Raw genomic sequence first — 20,208 nt, forward strand, 5'->3', positions numbered from 1 at the left:
AAGGCTGGGTGACTTCAAGTACGAGCCGACCTGTTTGTAACTTCCTACTACAGCTATGTGCACCGTTTGCCTTTATTTATGACTATATATATGATACTGTACGTTCTATCACAAGGCTGACGCTAGTATGAGGAGGGTTCTCAATGGACAGAGAGACAGAGGAGAGGGGTGAGAAGGGAGAGATGTGTCTAGGGAAAAGGAGACAGGGCAGGGGGTGAAACAGGTGAGAAGGGGAGACAAAATGAAAGATGGAAAAGGGGGAACATGGAATGAGAGTGAGGCTGACAATCGCTTATGCTGTTCTGAATGGTGGGCCTACAGGTTGGTTAACAAACACAACAAACAGCGACACACGGTCACCAGCCTGCCAGTCTCTGTACCAGTCTATCATGTTCTCAGTGTGGGTGTGTGCGTGCGTTTTGAATTAACAGCCAAAGACATTGAAGAATCACTTTGTTTATCATATACAGGCCCATAAAAACACATGCTTTAATAATAATAATAATAATAATAGTATTAATAATTATATTTGTAATACGAAGCATGGCATATCACCGGCCTACATTTATGAGGCTGCACTCCTGAAGTCAAAAGATGTCAATAACATAATGTCAATAAATTACCTGATAAATAAATCTACATACAGTCAGTTACTTCAGAAAGGACACGTTATTTGGGCGGCAGGTAGCCTAGTGGTTAGAGCGTTGGACTAGTAACCGAAAGGTTGCTGGATCGAATCCCCGAGCTGACAAGGTAAAAATCTGTTGTTCTGCCTCTGAACAAGGCTGTTAACTCACTGTTCCACGGTAGGCCGTCATTGTAAATAAAAATGTGTTCTTAACTGACTTGCCTAGTTATATAAAAGGTTAATTTCATATAAATGAAATATCCTAAAATAAATCCATAAGAACAAATAAACAATCAAATAAAGCAAGAAATACAGATAAATGGTAAAAGTACAGTGTTGTTTATGTACAAAACAGAAGATCAGAAGAATGAGCACTAGTGGGGAATTACACATCTGTTTGTGCTGTATGGACAAGTCTGTAATAGCCTGGTCCCAGATCTGCTACCATGCCAACTCATTGTCACGGCAAGGAGTTGAAACGATGGCTTAAACAAGACTGGCACGCAGGCTAATTTGCTAACACTTCCTATGAATATGCTCTTCATAATGTAAAATAAGCGCATAATAAGTGCTCATGAATATCAATTTAATCTCTATGCATTATAGTGCACTATACATAGCTCATAAGGCATTATACATGTGCTTATAATGCATTATTAAGAAGCTATTCATGAGAAGTGTTTAACAAACTATGCGCGTGGTTGTTAGATGTGGGCTGACCAGGCTAGAGGGGATAGGAACGGTGAGTTGAGGAGGACAAAGCCACGGGAGACAGATAAGAGAGGGGGACAGGAGAGGGGGACAGGAACAGGAAGGAACCACTGAGTCATGCAGCCAGGTCGATTTCCCCTGGAAGATTCTGGGAAAAGAAATTTGATTCTCATACCCTGTCCCGACCCACAGCCCAATGGGGCAATCATAATCATAATCATAATAATAATAATAATAACATCACGCCTGTATTATTTTATCATGTGTTTCACACTCACAGTCCCTTTCACAGTCTGAGTCAAAGACAATAATAAACCATAGATGTCATGTCATTTACTGATACACGATAGACAGAATGTTGTGACCCATATTGAAAAGCCAATGCACATTATGTAGGGGTCTATCTATATGTAGGCGATCCTCTGTGACCTGAATGGTCCTCTCTGTAGAGTGGAGGGGGAGTGGTCAATACTCTCGTTGTATTGGTCAATCGTTTATTCGGACCCCTTTCTGTTTTGAACTCTTTATTGACCTCTTGTTGACCCTGTGCTGACTTCATGTAGGGTTCCTTTTGGTAGAGCCCAGGGCAGGTTAGACCAATCACCATCCACTGTTTCCTTGCTTGCTCCCTGATTGGGTCACTGTTGCTCCTCTGCTAGACATAGGCCTACCCTCATTCCTATCGCAACAACTTTGTTGTCTGTCACTATAATAATATAGCATGTTATCATATAGTCTCTCACATCTCTCAGTCAGTGACCACTGCCAATAACCCCTATCTCACTGCTGAGTGGTACAGTCCAAGTAAGGGCAGTCACAAGGCACCCGTAAATCAACCGGATCTCCCAACTTAATTTAAAGAAGGGGGATTTCAAACTGCTTTCCAAAGAAGGATATCGTCCAGCACCAAGAATGCATAATGCTTCCTCTTAAAAGACAGATATTCTTCTCCTTCCCAGGAGGTGATCTGTTGTTGGGCTGGCATGGCACAGAGCAGGGGTGTTTATGACTAGTCAGTTCTCATCAGAAGGTCCCAACTCCATAGAAGGATGGAACCGTAGAAATGCAGTACAAAGGAACTGCCTGTTGACGACAGAGAATGATTTGAGGAATTAAGACTGCCGAGCAGTAGACAAGACTTTAAGTTGAATCTTTCAAAATCCTGAAGAGAGAGGATTGTATTCCGGTGTCCGTGGTAAAACGATTCCTCATTTGAAACCTGAGCCATGCTTCTTTAAACTGTGTCCCGATGGAGACTGGCTGGAGACTGGATGGAGAGAGAGAAGCCTCAGGTAACATCTATCCATCCAGTTGGAGGCCCTGTATTTCTCTCTCTGTTCACCAGGTCCAGTTCCACTGCAGTGTTTGTGGATGTGTGTACAGTATTTTCATGCATGTGGCTGGTGTGTGTGTGTGAAACAGAAAAAGGAGTTCAGGCCTTTACTATTCACATACTCTGATTGGCTCCAGCATTGTGGTGGGGGAGTGGTCAGTCAGACCTATACTTCAATACAGGCCTTTGGGGGTGTGGTCGCACCATTTAGGGGTGTGGTCAGATCCATACTGCAGCACAGGTGGGTTGTGGGTGTGGTCACACCTTTTGGGGGTGTGATATGGCTGCCAGATCATTGGAGGTGTGGTTGGACCAGTGGTTAGGAGAGTGTTCAGACTCGTAGTAAGGGGCCTGCAGCCGCAGTGAGGGGCGTGGTGGAGCCACAGTCATAGTCCACATCCACATTGGTGTGAGCCCCTCCTCCCCCCATCAGTCTGCCCCCTCCAGGATACGGCCTGGCCTCAACCTGCCTGTCCCGGAAACTCTGGATGTAACTCTGTAGAGAGAGAGAGAGAAAGAGTGAGAGATAACGTGAGAGAGAGACAGCAAGAGAGAGGAAAAAGAGAGACTGCGTTTTTTGATGAATGCTGATGAAGACACTGAGTAAGAAGAGATGAGGAGAATGGACAGTGGAAGCGAAAGGCAACGAGAGAGAGAGAGAGCACACTTGTACACTCACAGGCGATAGGACGTCCCCGTCAAAGCGTCGTATAGGGTTGGGTTTCCTGCGATAGGCGGGCTCGGGGTGCAGGGGTTTGGGAGGGTGAGAGCTGTGGGTGGAGTCTCTCTGTTGCTTATTCTTCCTCTTCCTGCTGCGGTCCCTCCGCTCCTCCTTCTGACGGATACGCATCAGCTGGACCCGCCGTTGCTGACGACTGATTATCACTGAGGGAGATGGAAGACGGGGTTCAGATATACACACATACACACACACACACACAAAGAACACACATAACGACATTGCGCAGCTAGCAACAGATGTTTTAAAACACGCACACAAGAACGACCCAACGCGCCCTTTGACAGTTGCCCTGCTCCACATGATTGTGTTCTGATTGTGTTCATCTTTTTATTTAGACTAGACAAGCAGAGCCAGGCACCATCTGGCAGCCAGGGAGTTCACCCAGCAATAATCTGCTTCACTCTCTCTCTTCCCCTAAAGCTACCTGCTCTTTGTCTCTACCCCTCCCTCTCTTTTTCTCTTTGTTTCTCACTCTTATTCTTTGTTTACATTTGGGCGGCAGGTAGCCTAGTGGTTAGAGCGTTGGGCCAGTAAACCGGAAGGTTGCTGGATCGAATCCCTGAGCTGACAACGTCTTCCCATGAGCAAGGCAGTTAACCTACTGTTGCCCGGGCACCGAAGACCTGGATGTCGATTCAGGCTACCTGCCGCACCTCTTTGATTCAGAGGGCTTGGGTTAAATGCGGAAGACACATTTCAGTTAAATACATTCAGTTGGACAAGCACCCCCTTTCAAGCACCTCTCTCGCATATAAATAGCTCTGTCACTCTCAAAATAAAAAGTCCACAAACTTCAGCATTGACGTCAGTGTAACCCCTTCAACCCAGAATCTCAGACTCACCCTTGGTGTGGGAGTATCCCTCTGCTGTCACCTTCCACTGTATTAGCACCCCCAGGAGCGTCAGAACAGGCCACACCCCCAGCACCACCCAGGTGATCCAACAGACGGGTCTCCCTCTGGGCGCCGCTTTTACCCTCTCATACAGGTACAGCACCAGGGCAAACAGCTCCACAAAGTAGTCCAGCGCCACGGTGATCACCGCCGCCCCGAACACGGCCGTGGACACGGTGGTGAAGAAACGTTGCCATTGGAGGGTGAGAACGGCGAACAGCATGCCCAGGCCGAGCAGCACCCCCAGGGGGACCCAGACCGACCTCGGGGGGCTGTTGGACAGCTCCTCCATGCCCACCAGGGTAGCCACAGCCACCAAGAGGCCCAGGAGGAGACCCACCATGAAGAGACCCACGGAGCGAACCAGCATGGTGACCAGGCCGCAGAGGGTGCCGATGCCCAGGCCGATGCCCACAGAGGCCTCAACACTGAGCTGGGTGTCCAGGACGCGCTCCTTATAACACAACATGAAGATGACGATGGAGCCGAACATCAGGCCCGTCAGGAACATCACCGCCTTGAAACAACGGTACCCTGAGGAGAGAGAAAGACAGGGAGTTGGTCTTGAACATAGAGGTCCACTATATTGGTGTTCTATATAATTCTGCAGTCTTGAGATTGACTTGTTTGACCATCGCTGTTTTATGTTTACCGTGGCAATGTACATAAATGTACCAAGTCAATAGTTTATTCAATTAAATTGGATTCAGAACACGAGAGTCACATTTTTATCTGTGAGATGGGGAAGAGAGAGAGAGCGAGAGACAGGAGAGAGAGAGACAGGAGAGAGAGAGACAGAGAGATGATTATCCTATGAATAACCCCGGAGCGGCTAAATTCTCCAGAATATCAGCTCAGCGTTGCTCACATAATCTCATCACCGTGCATCACCTGTAATAACTGTTAAATCATAGTGTCAGAGAGGTTCTGCTGCTGTGACAGATGAACATTGCCATTGAGACTAGTGAATTACCCCTCAGTGTTTCCAATGAGCAAGGAGCTATGACCTTACAACTGCTACAAAGAATCCCTTTTGCTCACCGAAGAAGCAGTAGATGATGCCGAAGAGGCAACACATGGAGCACACGACGGAGGGAACCACTTTGTAGCGCCGGCCCGTCTCCTCGCAGCCGTCCAACCGCTCAGGGTTTAGGTCCTGAGGGGGTGGGGCCAGCTTGAGCGCCAGCGTTTGCAGCGTAGACGTCATGGCGACCAGAGAGTGATGGAGTGATGGAGAAAGTGAAAACGAGAGATGGAGGGATTGGGGTGTTCAGGAGAGGGAGGAGGAGGGCAGGGAAGATCAGGGAGCATTTCCCATCCACAAGAATCCACCTGTAGTGAGAAAGAGAGAGAGAGAGACAGAGAGAGAGAGAAAGAGAGAGTGAAAGAGAGCGAGAGAGTGATAGACAGAGAGAGAGAGAAAGAGAGAGTGAGAGAGAGCGAGAGAGAAAGAGTGAAAGAGAGAGAGAGTGAAAGAGAGAGAGTGAAAGAGAGAGAGTGAGAGAGAGAGAGTGAAAGAAAGAGAGCGAAAGAGAGAGATAGAGAGAGAGAACAGTCAACGTTAGACATGTTTGCATTTACTATAGCTGTTGCAAAAACCTCCACACACAAGTAGAGCAGTGATCAAGAGTTACAGAGGACAGACTCCGTTGTGTTTGGATCAGGCATTTCAGTGTGAATACCATCTCTCAACACGATGGAACAAACCTCAGAAACACAGTCTGATTGTTCTACACGTGTTCTTCTATTTGAACAGTGACGGACTCTCTCCCACAAAAAGACACTGACATATGCTTCGCTGAAGCTCTCACCCAACGACCTCGTTCCCCTCTTTCCCACTCCTCCTCCTTTGTTCTCTCTCTCCCCGTCTCTCTAGCCTTCCGTGCAAGGAGGTTTCTGGGTCAGATGTTGGGTTACATAAGGAGCCCAGTGTGTGTTAGTGAGCTCGTCTGACTCTCACTGGAGCTGTTGCTGGTGAGATATTCATGAGCTCCATATTGTTCCCAGCATGCATCACTTTACCTCCCCGACGCCTCGCTATCGCTTATCCTCACCTCACCTGAACATCACCCCACCCCTTCTTGCGTCGCTCTCTCTCTCTTGCTCTCTCCTTCCTTCTTTTCCTCTCTCTCTCCCCCTTCTATCCTTCATTCCTTCCTCTCGTCTCTCTCCTACCCTTTCTCTGTCCTTCCTTCCTTTCCTCTCTCTCCTCCCCTTTCTCCTTCCTTCCTTTCCTCTCTTTCTCCTCCCCTTTCTCTCTCCTTCCTTCCTTCCTTTCCTCTCCCTCCTTCCTTTCCTCTCTCTCCTTCCTTTCTTTCCTCTCCCCTCCCCTTTCGTCTCCTTTTCTCTTCCTTTCCCATGGCAGGTTTCATTATTTCTCTCCCAGAAGGTGTGGCTCTGACAGCTATGGGATTACTGCAAACAGGTTTCACACCATTTAACATCATAGAAGTGAAGGTGCTGCTTGGGTAGAAAGTATTAGCATGTCAGCATTTACCAAGGCCTCTGCATATGCATCAACCAGAAAGCCAGGTGTGTGTGTGTGTGTGTTTCTCTGTGTGGCTCAGTGCCCGTGTCACGCCTGATCAATGGCCCAGCATGAAACTGTGTGTTTGAAGTGATGCATCATCCACCTGAAGGGAGAGTAAACATATTGATATGAATGAACTGAAGCTGCAATAGGTCTCTGTAGGATACAGCCTTCATACCGTCCTCTAAGGATGGAATAGGAGGGGTAATGGAGAGCTCAGAGGAGAACCTAGTGAAAACCTGATCCCTGGCTGACTCTACGGTATCAACTGGGATTCATGAAATCCTCCCTGAGGTATGGATTAAAAATAGAATTGGGTTGGAGGCCTTGTCTTTTGCACTACGCCAACATGTACTGCGCTAAAACAGGATTGGACAGGACCCTATGTATGGGGTAGGTGTACACCTACATGATTAGCTAATACGTTATTACATTAAGAAACATGTCCAGTAGGATTGCTATTTTAGATGGAAGTGGACAAGGGACAATAGGATATTTCGGTCTTCTTCTGACACTGACTAAATCCTTCCAAACCCATAAATCACATCTAGCCCCTAGCTGCTCTCTCATCCAAACATGTTATAATAATCATCTTTCCGTGCGGATTACTCCATCTCTGCTGAACACCCAAGAGCGGAATGGAGCGCCACTAAGCTGTTCTTGAAGCAGATCCAGGGTTAGAATAGATAGTTTCTATGTTCACAAGAGATCATCTGTTGAAAAACACAGTTCAGTTGAGAACAAGCTTGGCAATCTTCCACAATAACAACTTCCCACTTCCTGTCTGTCGTCATGACGACAAGAGGATGTTTGGATTCCGAGCATGTCCTGGTCCAAGTTGCTTGTCTGACCAATGGGAGAGCTGCCTAAACCACCATAGCAACAGTCAGAGAGCCAATCAGTGCCAGTCTGGCTGTTCCTCTCAGTTGGTATCTCCCTCCTCACAGCCTTTAAGCTCTCTCCCATTGGCAAGTCACCCCTCATGTCAGATGTAAAACAATGACTCAAGATACAGAACACACACATAGTGGCCTTGCTGGTTTCCTTTGCCCCACATTCAGCTAGTTGTGACAAGACTAGAGTGCGTGTGGCAGTGTGAGCCCAAATCACACGGGGAGATGTCCGTCAACGGCGTGAAATTGGTGTGCGAGAAAAGGGAGCGTCAATTCACAAACACTGCGTAGCGTATGCTAACGTAATTGTCATGACAACCCATTGTAAATAGTTATTTTTGTTATGTTCTCTGTGTAGGCTAGCCCAGGTCGAAATCAACACAGGTAGACTGCAATTGTTTCACTGATATTGATAAACCTTAGCTTTAAGCCCAATACCTTTTAAAACTACATATTTTTGTCTACTTATCATGACAATTCCTCTTAACTTAATTATTTTTCTACAAACGACCCACTCCATTCTTAGACCAACTTTTGATTCATTTGAACCAAGACAGTTACTAACCATATACTTTGAACTTTATTAATCAAATCGGCTGTAAGCTACAACGGTGATAGCCTAACGGTACTGCCAAGAAATGACATTGGCAACGTATCATTCTAATGTGACGCAGTTGACGCCCGCGCCTCGTCTGCTCTCTCATTCCCTCACATGAATTCTCATTCCAGCGTGAGCATGCGCATGATTTTTTTTATAACTTCTCGTGTGATTTGGTCTTTACAGTGTTTGAGCAGGCAGATCCTAGGACAGAGGGAGGAAAGCACAGAACAGAAAAAGACAGGGTGGGAAGGGACAAGTGGTGTGAGAGATAAAATGGCAACACTAGAGGCCGGTGTGAAAGTGTGGACAAGTAGAATAGCGTTAGATCCTAAATTTAGTCCCAGACATTTTAAGATCCATATGGAGCGTCCATACACTGGTGATTGTCTGGACAGGGTGGAAACTTGCAAACACACTCATTGAATGGCTTTCCACGTCATATCTTTTTAGAACAGAATCAATCTAGTAACTGGTGTTTTACCTGGTCAGGTCACAGGTTCAGGACGAACTCAGAATCTAAGAATATCATATGATAGAGGGCAATGTGGTGTGGATAAAACCGTGGTATATATACTGTAGGTGCTGTGAAGTGGAGCAGCCTATCCTGTGAGATGGGTGGAGTCTGTCCGCTGCCCAGCGGCATCATGTTCTAGTCTAGCAGACATCCAGCTGTGTTAATCCCCAACGGGCCTGTGTGTGTTTGTACAGTCTATGACTTCCCCTTGGCCAGTGGGGCAACCATAGCAGACAGCTGTACTTGCTGACATCATCTCATCTGACAGATGCTCAAATCTACTCAGCCATATGTTAACAGACAGCATTAATATAGCTGCTATGACGCCCCTTTATATGGTGTCTACTGGTGTGGACAAATGAGAGACTTCACTGAATGGACTGTGGGCTTTAGAGGTCAACCTTGTCATAGGAAAACGATATAAGCAGATGTGAAAAAAGGCATGTTTACAACATTATACTGTACCTGCCTCCCACTTCTACTCTCAATTGTATGTTCAAAAGGCACTATATAAATACATTTTGATGCATTTGTTACTCCTATTCCACTATTTTCTGCAGCGTTTTCCATAATGCAGAGGCAGCTCTGCAGAGTGGTCACTAGCGGGCAAAGCCACAAAGTTATGACATTGTGCTTACAGCCCAACACCGTGCAGGACGTTTGGCATTTGCCAGAGAACACCAAGATTGGCAAATTTGCCACTGGCGCCCTGTGCTCTTCACAGATGAAAGCAGGTTCACACTGAGCACATGTGACAGAGTCTGGAGACGCCGTGGAGAACGTTCTGCTGCCTGCAACATCCTCCAGCATGACCGGTTTGGCGGTGGGTCAGTCATGGTATGTGGTGGCATTTCTTTGGGGGGCCGCACAGCCCTCCACGTGCTCGCCAGAGGTAGCCTGGCTGCCATTAGGTACCGAGATGAGATCCTCAGACCCCTTGTGAGACCATATGCTGGTGCGGTTGGACCTCATGTGGCTGGAGTGTGTCAGCAGTTCCGGCAAGAGGAAGGCATTGATGCTATGGACCGCCCGTTCCCCAGACCTGAATCCAATTGAGCATCATGTCTCGCTCCATCCACCAATGCCACGTTGCACCACAGACTGTCCAGGAGTTGGCGGATGCTTTGAGGAGATCCCTCAGGAGACCATCCGCCACCTCATCAGGAGCATGCCCAGGCGTTGTAGGGAGGTCATACAGGCACGTGGAGGCCACACACACTACTGAGCCTCATTTTGACTTTGATGTAATGTTTTAAGGACATTACATCAAAGTTGGATCAGCCTGTAGTGTGGTTTTCCACTTTAATTTTGAGTGCAACTCCAAATCCAGACCTCCATGGGTTGATAAATTTGATTTCCATTGATACTTTTTGTGTGATTCTGTTGTCAGCACATTCAACTATGTAAAGAAAAAAGTATTTAATAAGAATATTTAATTCATTCAGATCTAGGATGTGTTATTTTAGTGTTAGTGTATTTTTTTGAGCAGTGTATATAAATATGTGTGTGTGTACAGAGGGATGACCGTGAAAGGTGTGGTATCTCTCAGTACAATAGCCCTGCCATTTCTGATTGACTCTAGTGGGGTGGGGAAGAGAGGGGAAAGAGGAGAGAGAGGGGCTAGGAGGGACAGGAAGCCAAGGCTTTAGTCAGCCCCAGATCATCTTGCTGAGCGCCTCAGCTCTTAGCAACATGGAGATGAATATGTGTGTGTGTGCATGTGTGTGTGTCTGCAACACTCATTCATTAACTGGACCAATCTATATATAAACTCTCAGAGAGTTGCTCTTAGCTGACATGTCATAGTTATGTGTGGCACCACAGTGTAGTGACTGACTGTATGTTTAAGGATGGAAATGTCAGTGCTTCTGTAGAAATGTCATCAAAGCCTTCAAGAAGAGAGGGCTGACTAACAATGTGGCTGAGAATTCTAACAAAGTCTTTACGTCAGTCTCACGTCAGTCTCATTAGACACAATGATCAGCACTGAATAGTGTATGTGGGTGACTGTATTTCTGCGTCTGCGCCACAGTCGTCGTGACTGATGCCTAGCCAAAGCGTGTACCACCCCCCCACACACACACAGCCCACTCAAGCCTCTTCCTGCAAGCTGTTGTCGTGCTACAGCCTTGCAGTGCAGTCTGGAGGTGATGTAACCATGCTGACTGGTGACTACCCACAACCCACCATATAGGAACTGGACCCGCTCCAGTCTCCACACACACACAAAATCAGCAAGACATCGGTTGCATCCCAAATGGCACTCTATTCCCTATATACTGCACTACTTTTGACCTGAGCCCAGTGCACTAAATAGGGAATAGAGTGCCATTTGGTACGCTCACATAATATAATACTCATCCTCCTACGGCTCCACAGAGACCTTTGATATATGTTTAAGGACAGTATGTACCTTGGTGTGTGAGAATGTGTGTGTGTGTGAGGGTTGTGTGTGTGGCTGCCTCCATTACTCCATTAGCAGATTGCACTAACCTATTTAGTCATCGCAATGTTCTTCTCAATACAAACAAATGTGTCACTACAGATGACAGTCTGTTTCTCAGCTCCCATCTCACGCTCTCTCATTCCCTCTTGGTTTTACCCTCCTCTGTGTCACAGTGACAGTGTCGTGAGAAGAACACCAGTGGACATGTGCAGGGATGTCACCTTGTATGATCATCCCACTGTAGTGAGTGGGCATCAGCAATAGCTGTAACACGTGTGATACCCAGCACAGGCTTGGCTTCCAATGCCTTTAACCTTTATTTAACTAGGCAAGTCAGTTTAAGAACAAATTTACAATAACGACCAAACCCGGCAGGCACTGGGCCAATTGTGCACCGCCCCATGGGACTCCCAATCACGCCCGGATGTGATACAGCCTGGATTTGAACTAGGGACTGTAGTGACGCCTCTTGCACTGAGATGCAATGCTTTAGAGCGCTGCGCCACTTGGGAGCCATATAGTATAACTCTCATATGTACGACTACACATACATCTTTCATAGTTTCAAGATGGTATCTGACAATTGTTAGGTTCTTATTTTTCAGAGTAAATAACTCACGAACACTAGAGAAGCTGAACCAAGTTGAATTCTTCCCAAAGGGTAGGAACAGCTGTATTCAGACAAAGCCATGTTCCCACCACTACCAGTATACAGTATATACTCTAGAGGCCGATTTCAAGTTTTCATAACAATCGGTAATCAGCATTTTATGGCCGATTACATTGCATTCCACGAGGAAACTGCGCGGCAAGCTGACCACCAGTTACGTGAGTGCAGCAAGAAGCCAAGGTAAGTTGCTAGCTAGCATTAAACTTATAAAAAACAATCAATCTTCACAAAATCACCAGTTAACTACAGATAGTTGATGATATTACTAGGTTAACTAGCTTGTTCTGCATTGCATATAATCAATGCGGTGCCTATTAATTTATCGAATCACAGCCTACTTCGCCAAACGGGTGATGATTTAACAAAGGCGCATTCGCGAAAAAAGCACAATCGTTGTACGAATATACCTAACCATAAACATCTTTTGCCTTTCTTAAAATCAATTGAAGTAAATATTTTTATATATAAATAAATAAATAAATAAATAAATCGGCCGATTAATTTGTATCAGCTTTTTTTGGTCCTCCAATAATCGGTATCGGCGCTGGAAAAAATCATAATCGGTCTACCTCTAATATACTCCAATTTAGGCACTCCTCCTCTCCAATCCTTACATCTTATGGTTCCACATGAAGAGGGTAATAGGATAGTGAACCATAATTTCTCCCAGCAGGGGATCTGACCTGACCTCCTGAACTCAACCCCTCCTTTGCCTAATCCACAGATGTCCATCCGCTTCCCCTATAGCAATCCTGTGACTTCTTCCCGTCCACCCAACACATTCCAAAGCCCTCTGTCTTTATACAGTGAACCATTCACTTTTGACATTAAAAGCCAGTCTCTTTCACTCCTTTAGATACTATGCTTCTGATCTATCATGTCTTTAGTATTTCAATGTTCAACACCTTTGTCGCATTTCCCAATCTCAAAGGGATATGTTGAAAAGGAACATGGGGTGAGAGCAGGAAGTGAATTACATGAAGGAGACCTGAGACTACACAGAAGATAGGGTTGAATAAGAGTGAAAAAGGATAACAAGAAAAAGAAAGAAAGCAAGACGAAAGATAGGACAGATCTGCCAATGGGCTCCCCATTCCGCAGTGTTTGCTGACATAACCACTTCATAATGCATTACCCACTATGTTACTGCTGCTGTGGGATCTGGTCTGTTGCTGCTACTAAATGTCTTTATAGACATCAACAGATGTTTTCTCACTGTGTTACTGCTGCTGTGGGCTTCTGGTCTGTCGCTGCTACTAAATGTCTTCATAGACTTCAACAGATGTTTTCTCACTGTGTTACTGCTGCTGTGGGATCTGGTCTGTTGCTGCTACTACATGTCTTCATAGACTTCATCAGATGTTTTCCCACTGTGTTACTGCTGCTGTGGGATCTGGTCTGTTGCTGCTACTAAATGTATTTTATAGACTTCATCAGATGTTTTCCCACTGTGTTACTGCTGCTGTGGGATCTGGTCTGTTGCTGCTACTAAATGTATTTTATAGACTTCATCAGATGTTTTCCCACTGTGTTACTGCTGCTGTGGGATCTGGTCTGTTGCTGCTACTAAATGTCTTTTATAGACTTCATCAGATGTTTTCCCACTGTGTTACTGCTGCTGTGGGATCTGGTCTGTTGCTGCTACTAAATGTCTTTTATAGACTTCATCAGATGTTTTCCCACTGTGTTACTGCTGCTGTGGGATCTGGTCTGTTGCTGCTACTAAATGTCTTCATAGACTTCATCAGATGTTTTCCCACTGTGTTACTGCTGCTGTGGGATCTGGTCTGTTGCTGCTACTAAATGTCTTCATAGACTTCATCAGATGTTTTCCCACTGTGTTACTGCTGCTGTGGGATCTGGTCTGTCGCTGCTACTAAATGTCTTCATAGACTTCATCAGATGTTTTCCCACTATGTTACTGCTGCTGTGGGATCTGGTCTGTTGCTGCTACTAAATGTCTTCATAGACTTCATCAGATGTTTTCCCACTATGTTACTGCTGCTGTGGGATCTGGTCTGTTGCTGCTACTAAATGTCTTTTATAGACTTCATCAGATGTTTTCCCACTGTGTTACTGCTGCTGTGGGCTTCTGGTCTGTCGCTGCTACTAAATGTCTTCATAGACTTCATCAGATGTTTTCTCACTGTGTTACTGCTGCTGTGGGATCTGGTCTGTTGCTGCTACTAAATGTCTTCATAGACTTCATCAGATGTTTTCCCACTGTGTTACTGCTGCTGTGGGATCTGGTCTGTCGCTGCTACTAAATGTCTTCATAGACTTCATCAGATGTTTTCCCACTGTGTTACTGCTGCTGTGGGCTTCTGGTCTGTCGCTGCTACTAAATGTCTTCATAGACTTCATCAGATGTTTTCCCACTGTGTTACTGCTGCTGTGGGCTTCTGGTCTGTCGCTGCTACTAAATGTCTTCATAGACTTCATCAGATGTTTTCCCACTGTGTTACTGCTGCTGTGGGATCTGGTCTGTCGCTGCTACTAAATGTCTTCATAGACTTCATCAGATGTTTTCCCACTGTGTTACTGCTGCTGTGGGCTTCTGGTCTGTTGCTGCTACTAAATGTCTTCATAGACTTCATCAGATGTTTTCCCACTGTGTTACTGCTGCTGTGGGCTTCTGGTCTGTCGCTGCTACTAAATGTCTTCATAGACTTCATCAGATGTTTTCCCACTGTGTTACTGCTGCTGTGGGCTTCTGGTCTGTCGCTGCTACTAAATGTCTTCATAGACTTCATCAGATGTTTTCCCACTGTGTTACTGCTGCTGTGGGCTTCTGGTCTGTTGCTGCTACTAAATGTCTTCATAGACTTCATCAGATGTTTTCCCACTGTGTTACTGCTGCTGTGGGATCTGGTCTGTCGCTGCTACTAAATGTCTTCATAGGGTTCCCCAGATGTTCTCTCACTGTTTTGGAGCTAGGAGGACAATTAAATTCTTTAAAAAATACAATGAAGCAAGCGCACCCATTTTTTCAGGAAATATACATTTTGAAGTTGTATTTATTCTATTGGGAGTAATTATATTTTCATGTCCAATCCCACAGATACAATATGGTGGCTTTGTTGCCAGTCCCTTTCCTTTTTTGCTTCTTATCTCCTCCATCAACTTCATAATCAGTAGTCTGATCAAGCAAGATTGCACCATTCCATTCTCTCTCTCTCTCGTTTCCTCAGTTCCTCCAGTCTTCCTTCCCCTATCGGTTGTTGCAGATATCTTTGGGTTCGCCAGTCTTATCTATTGTTCTCTCCCCAAAACCCAAATAAACACCTAGTGCAGAAACACAAGGTTATGTAGAACGATTTGAAATCAATGTAGCCTGGCTGGTCCCAGATCTGTTTGTGCTCTCTTGCCAACTCTTTATGGAATTGTTATGCCAAACATGTTTGTCTTGACAATGACAGCAAAATGAGTTGGCAAGAGCATAAACAGATCAGGGACCAGCCAGGCTAGGATGAAAGTATGATGCCCACGTAACTGAAGGAAGGCCAATGAACTACTGTGAGAATTCCGTGAGGTGTGTGACAGACCCGAGCTCACCCGGTCACAGACTTAGATCACACAGTCCTATCAGAGCCACTTTCCAATGAAGAACTGGAACTCGTGGAATGGACAAGGGTTTAGCGTGATAACAGTGGCAGTTATCAATCAATATTGCTGTTCATTTCAACCCTGAACCTCTAAAGCTGCCTCGCATGTCGATCAATATCCATCACTGATGTCTGACTGGCTGTGGTCGCTGTGGAAACATGACAGGCTGTGTCACCGTGGTAACTAGGACAGCTGTGGTGGCAGGCAGATCATCGGTGTGTATGTCAACAGTCTCACGTGTTTCCCCCACACGGCCCCGTTGAGAGCCAGGCTGCTGTGTTGGGGCACCATAGGGACAATGAGAAACCCTTGAGGGGGCTTTGTCAAATCCTACCAGAGAGAGGAGACATGGTGTTGGACTATTATTTGTCCTCTACCCCCTCTGGTTCTGGTTGTGATACAAGGGCCCAGACAGAGCTTCTCCATGGAGACCCAGGCAGAGCTTCTACCATGGAGACCCAGGCAGAGCTTCTCCCATGGAGACCCAGGCAGAGCTTCTCCCATGGAGACCCAGGCAGTGTTGTGGACCTGGGTAGAGGAGGATGTGTTGTCTGGCCTGGGGATCACCTGGTTAGACAGTCAGTGGCACATAATGGGCAAATAAAAATGATCTTACCTCAGTAAATCCTGCCTGGTATAGCAGATAATGGCCTAGTGACAGCAACTGTCACGTAAACCCAATTGGCGCTCATCAATGGATCAGCTAGCCCATCAGACTGGATGGACTAGAAATCTCTTCATTCTGCCCATAAAAGGGGGTGGTGGTGGTGGGGTGGATCCGGGGGCAGATAGAGAGAGCGATGGGTTTATCTATGAGAGCTTTGTGTGTCAGCAGACATGGCCATGAATGCTACCAATTGTTTCCCCCAGCAGACTGCAGAGGCTGCAGCTCCTACACACTCTCTGGGATGGAGTTCCTTTGGAGTTGTTAATGAACTGAACAGACCACTTTACGCATCTCTCAAAAGAGACCCAGGCAGTCTAGTGGGAATCTAAGGGAGTCGAATTCCTTCTGTGTGTGGACCTACAGGTGACTTGCCAGTGGTTTATTACACATACAAAGAGTCTCTCTCTACTGACTCTTCTAATCTAATTGAAATCGATTCACCTGTATTTATTTATGAATTTATTCACTAGGACAAATGATTGAGATCCAGAAACAAAGGCTAGACCTTAAGAAGAGAAGTTGTAAAAGTAAATTCAGCGTGTTACGGTTTATGCTCTTCATACTGACGATTCAGTTAGTCCCAGTCTGTGTCAGTCTGATCTGGTGTTAATCTTGGTGTGTGTGTGTGTGTGTGTTCTGCACGTAGACAGATAATGAGATTGGGACCTGCTATCTGTATCTGTAGCCAGGGGGAAGGACAGCAGAGGACTGGATTAATGCCATTTACAATCCATCTCATTCACACCCCTCGTGCATACACGCTTCACCTCTCCTCAATTCACCTCCCGTATTCACTCTCTCTGTATCCCACGACTTTTATATTGCGTCTTCTGCCATCACTCCTCCATACATGTGCATCCCATTCCCCATCTCTCTCCTCTACCACGTCTCCACGTTCTCTCTGCTCTTCTTCCCCCATGTCCCTCGCTCCTTCTGAGTGTGAACGCTGTTATTAGTCTTTACTTAGCGTTGTCATTGTTACATAACTGGGACCAACAAAGGCTCGGTCTCCACACCGTCTTTAAGATGCTCCTGCAGTATAGGCCCCCCTCAGTGTTCACAACACTCCCCCTCCTCACTGAACCCCTACACACTCTCTCCCTGTACACCCCGAGGAAGGAGTTCGATAATATCCCAAAACATCCCACTCTTGCTCATTCAGGAAGTGTATCTTGCTGCATAACGATTCACCTCATCTCTTCTCACCACCTCCTCATCCCTCTATACTCTCAGATGTGTGTTTCCTTTCCCTTTTTTCTCTCCTCGCAATGGTCGAAATGAATGATTTATTCCTCGAATTCGGAGGCGATGATGGGAAGGGAATGAGAGGAAGTCATGCACTTAAACTACTGGCAGCCTGACACTTAGCCATCATTCAACCACACATAGCAGGCAATCAAGATCTCTCCCCCTCTCTGAATTAAGTTGTTTCATTTAACGCAACGTAATCTAAAAAATATCTCAGCAGCTCATCAGGACATGGGATTAGACAACTATTTAACCATCATCATAATTGAAGGGATTAAAGCATCATAGTTACGCTCATCTGCATAATTAAAATGAATTCCATAATCTACATAATCTGTGTACAATAAAAAACGGTCACTCACATAAGTAAACAAAGGATTTCAGAATGTACAACAAAACACATGTCTGATAAGCAATACGACATTCCTGTGTGTGTGTGTGTGTGTGTGTGTGTGTGTGTGTGTGTGTGTGTGCATGTTGAGGAAGGACTTTTGCTTTTCAGTTCCTTAATTCAGGCTGCATGCTCATTTGACCCCGTTCATGACCACTGACCTCTAAACTAGCACTGTCAAATAACAACACAGCAACGAGTCAAGAGTCAATCAATTGTCTTCATGAACTCCCTCATCAATGGATCTATCATGCAATTCAATCAACACAGTGATGAATTCATGGGATAATTCAATGACATGTTTTTGCTGTTAAAACAACAAGGCTTCCATTGGTCGTTATGACAACACATGACAGTAAAGGATGCCAATAAAGGGTCACGATGAGGACAGATAGACAGAGCTAAGTAGATGGTCACTCAGCCACAGTGTCTTGTTCCTATGTAGGTCTACATTGACTGACGCTGCCTGGCCTGTTCTGAGAAGGGGTTGGAACAGGTCAGAGGTCAGGATAATGAAGTGGATCAGTGTCAGGGCATGGTTGTTTTCAGGGCAAGGCTGTTCCACTGCTGCCATGAAAATCAATGGGCAACATGCTTCTTTATCTCCACCACTGACAAAATCCTTTCAGTGTGCGTGAGAAAGGAAACATGTCTGTGTGTTATCAAAGCCTGCGATTTCTCTGGAAGGCAGATGTTTACACTAGGTGACAGAATCTACACTAAACATGAGAAATATGGAGAGACATCGAAAGAGAGAGCTAGATCGGATGAAAGAGAGAGAAATATGAAAAGAGAGAGACACAGACGCCAGATTGTTGTCGACAAGGCTCAAGATGTTGTCTGTTTGTTTTTCCCTCTAGGATCATTCAAACCAGTGTGCACCACCAACAGGCTATGGAAACCCTCACGGCATGAAGGCTGTGGGGTTGACAGATTGACTGCCTCACTAGAATAATAATACACAAGACAGTTGTATCCTGTCTGTTAGGCGAGAGAGCAGGAAGTATTATCTTCAATGTGTTTACCCTGTGACTCAATGACAACTGAACGCTTTTCTTTCCACAACACACCAGTGAGACCTAAAGACTTAGTTCCCTGAGCTAATAGCCTAGGCTTTAGCTCAGTGGGCTATTCCACAGCATCGAGGTGGGCAGAAACCCAGTCAGTCACTCACACCTCCATAGGCTTAGCCTACATATTTATTTTGACTGGCTGTTTGATGGTGGCATTTCCCTGGTTTGCGCTTTATAATAGATGATGCTATGTTGCCTACCCAAAGCGTCTACACCACATTTTGTATTGTAATGTAACGGACAATGACCCCGTGATAGAAGCACCATTGACTGGAATGGAATCTTTGCACACATTGCGCTTTGTGGACGTCATGGACATAGCTTTACATGGCAGAAATGAAATGATGATGTCATTGATGCTATTGTGCCGTCGGACTTGTAGAGGTCTGACCTAATTAATTAGATGTAAACAACCATTCCGTAGGATCAAATAATGCAACGGCAACGGTCATTTGACATTAGCGCCCGAACCCTATCGAACCAATGGTCATCGCAGCTAGGCCAGGGGAAAACGGTTCTACCTGGGATGCCCGAGGCATAGAATGTCCATTCGAATGGTTCCTATAAATGAACAAAGAGGCAAACCGTCGGCGGCAACTCACCATCACAAAGCCTCAACATCCTACGAAGCACTGCCCCAGACATTCTGTCCGCATCTTGCCCCAGAACGACTCATCGGAATCGTTCAGCATCCCTCATTTTGATACTCACTCCCTATGAATAGGATACAGTCAAAGCCCATTAGGGCGCGACGGATGATTCTAGCTGCTCCAGGTAATCCAATGTAGCCAGACACAAGACAACTGTAGCCTAATTCAAAAATATACAGTGACTAGTCTACATTATAGAACATACACTATTCTATGTATAGCATAATTTTAGAGATGTATCCTACAGCTTCATCCAATCCACATTCGAGGCTTTGCAGAGTGCCGAGGAAAATAATATGAGCGTGCAGGGTGTAGAGGAGATGTATCGCATCAGCAGGCTCTATAGGCTCATGCCGGGGCATACCATTCTAAGGAAAAGTGCAGGGCTGGATGGCTGAGGATAAGAAGGAGCGCTCTAAGACAAAATATGGAGGACAGTGGTCCCGACCCATGTGAGATGTTCTGCATATAATTTTTTAAAACTATTCTCAACATAAAATACATTCAACTAAATACATCCAGTGTTCTGAGTTGCCCTAAGTGTCTGCGGCCCGATAGGCTACTTGATAAATATGTCTAGGCTGGCTATTGGCCTATAATATAGCCCACATA

General features: G+C 45.7%; 1 protein-coding gene across 3 annotated transcripts; it reads right to left on the bottom strand.

Moving 5' to 3' along the window:
• Nucleotides 1-440: 440 nt before the first annotated feature.
• LOC110527485 (transmembrane protein 198) lies at nt 441-20,041 on the bottom strand. Of its 3 annotated transcripts, none has more exons than XM_021608780.3 (5): nt 19,549-20,041; nt 5,349-5,639; nt 4,257-4,841; nt 3,352-3,557; nt 441-3,168 (listed from the first exon to the last, which is right to left on the bottom strand). In XM_021608780.3, the coding sequence occupies exons 2-5, from the start codon at nt 5,512-5,514 to the stop codon at nt 3,004-3,006; spliced, it is 1,122 nt and encodes a 373-aa protein (XP_021464455.1). In that variant the 5' UTR covers nt 5,515-5,639; nt 19,549-20,041; the 3' UTR covers nt 441-3,003. The 3 variants fall into 3 exon arrangements, with proteins under 3 accessions (XP_021464455.1, XP_021464456.1, XP_090096510.1); XM_021608781.3 differs by lacking the exon at nt 19,549-20,041 and adding an exon at nt 6,119-6,606; XM_090240384.1 differs by lacking the exon at nt 19,549-20,041 and adding an exon at nt 6,096-6,479.
• Between the last annotated feature and the right edge of the window lie 167 nt (nt 20,042-20,208).

Source organism: Oncorhynchus mykiss, chromosome 7 (genome assembly GCF_057628025.1).
Source record: "Oncorhynchus mykiss isolate SJ-2025 chromosome 7, ASM5762802v1, whole genome shotgun sequence".
NCBI lineage: Eukaryota > Metazoa > Chordata > Actinopteri > Salmoniformes > Salmonidae > Oncorhynchus > Oncorhynchus mykiss.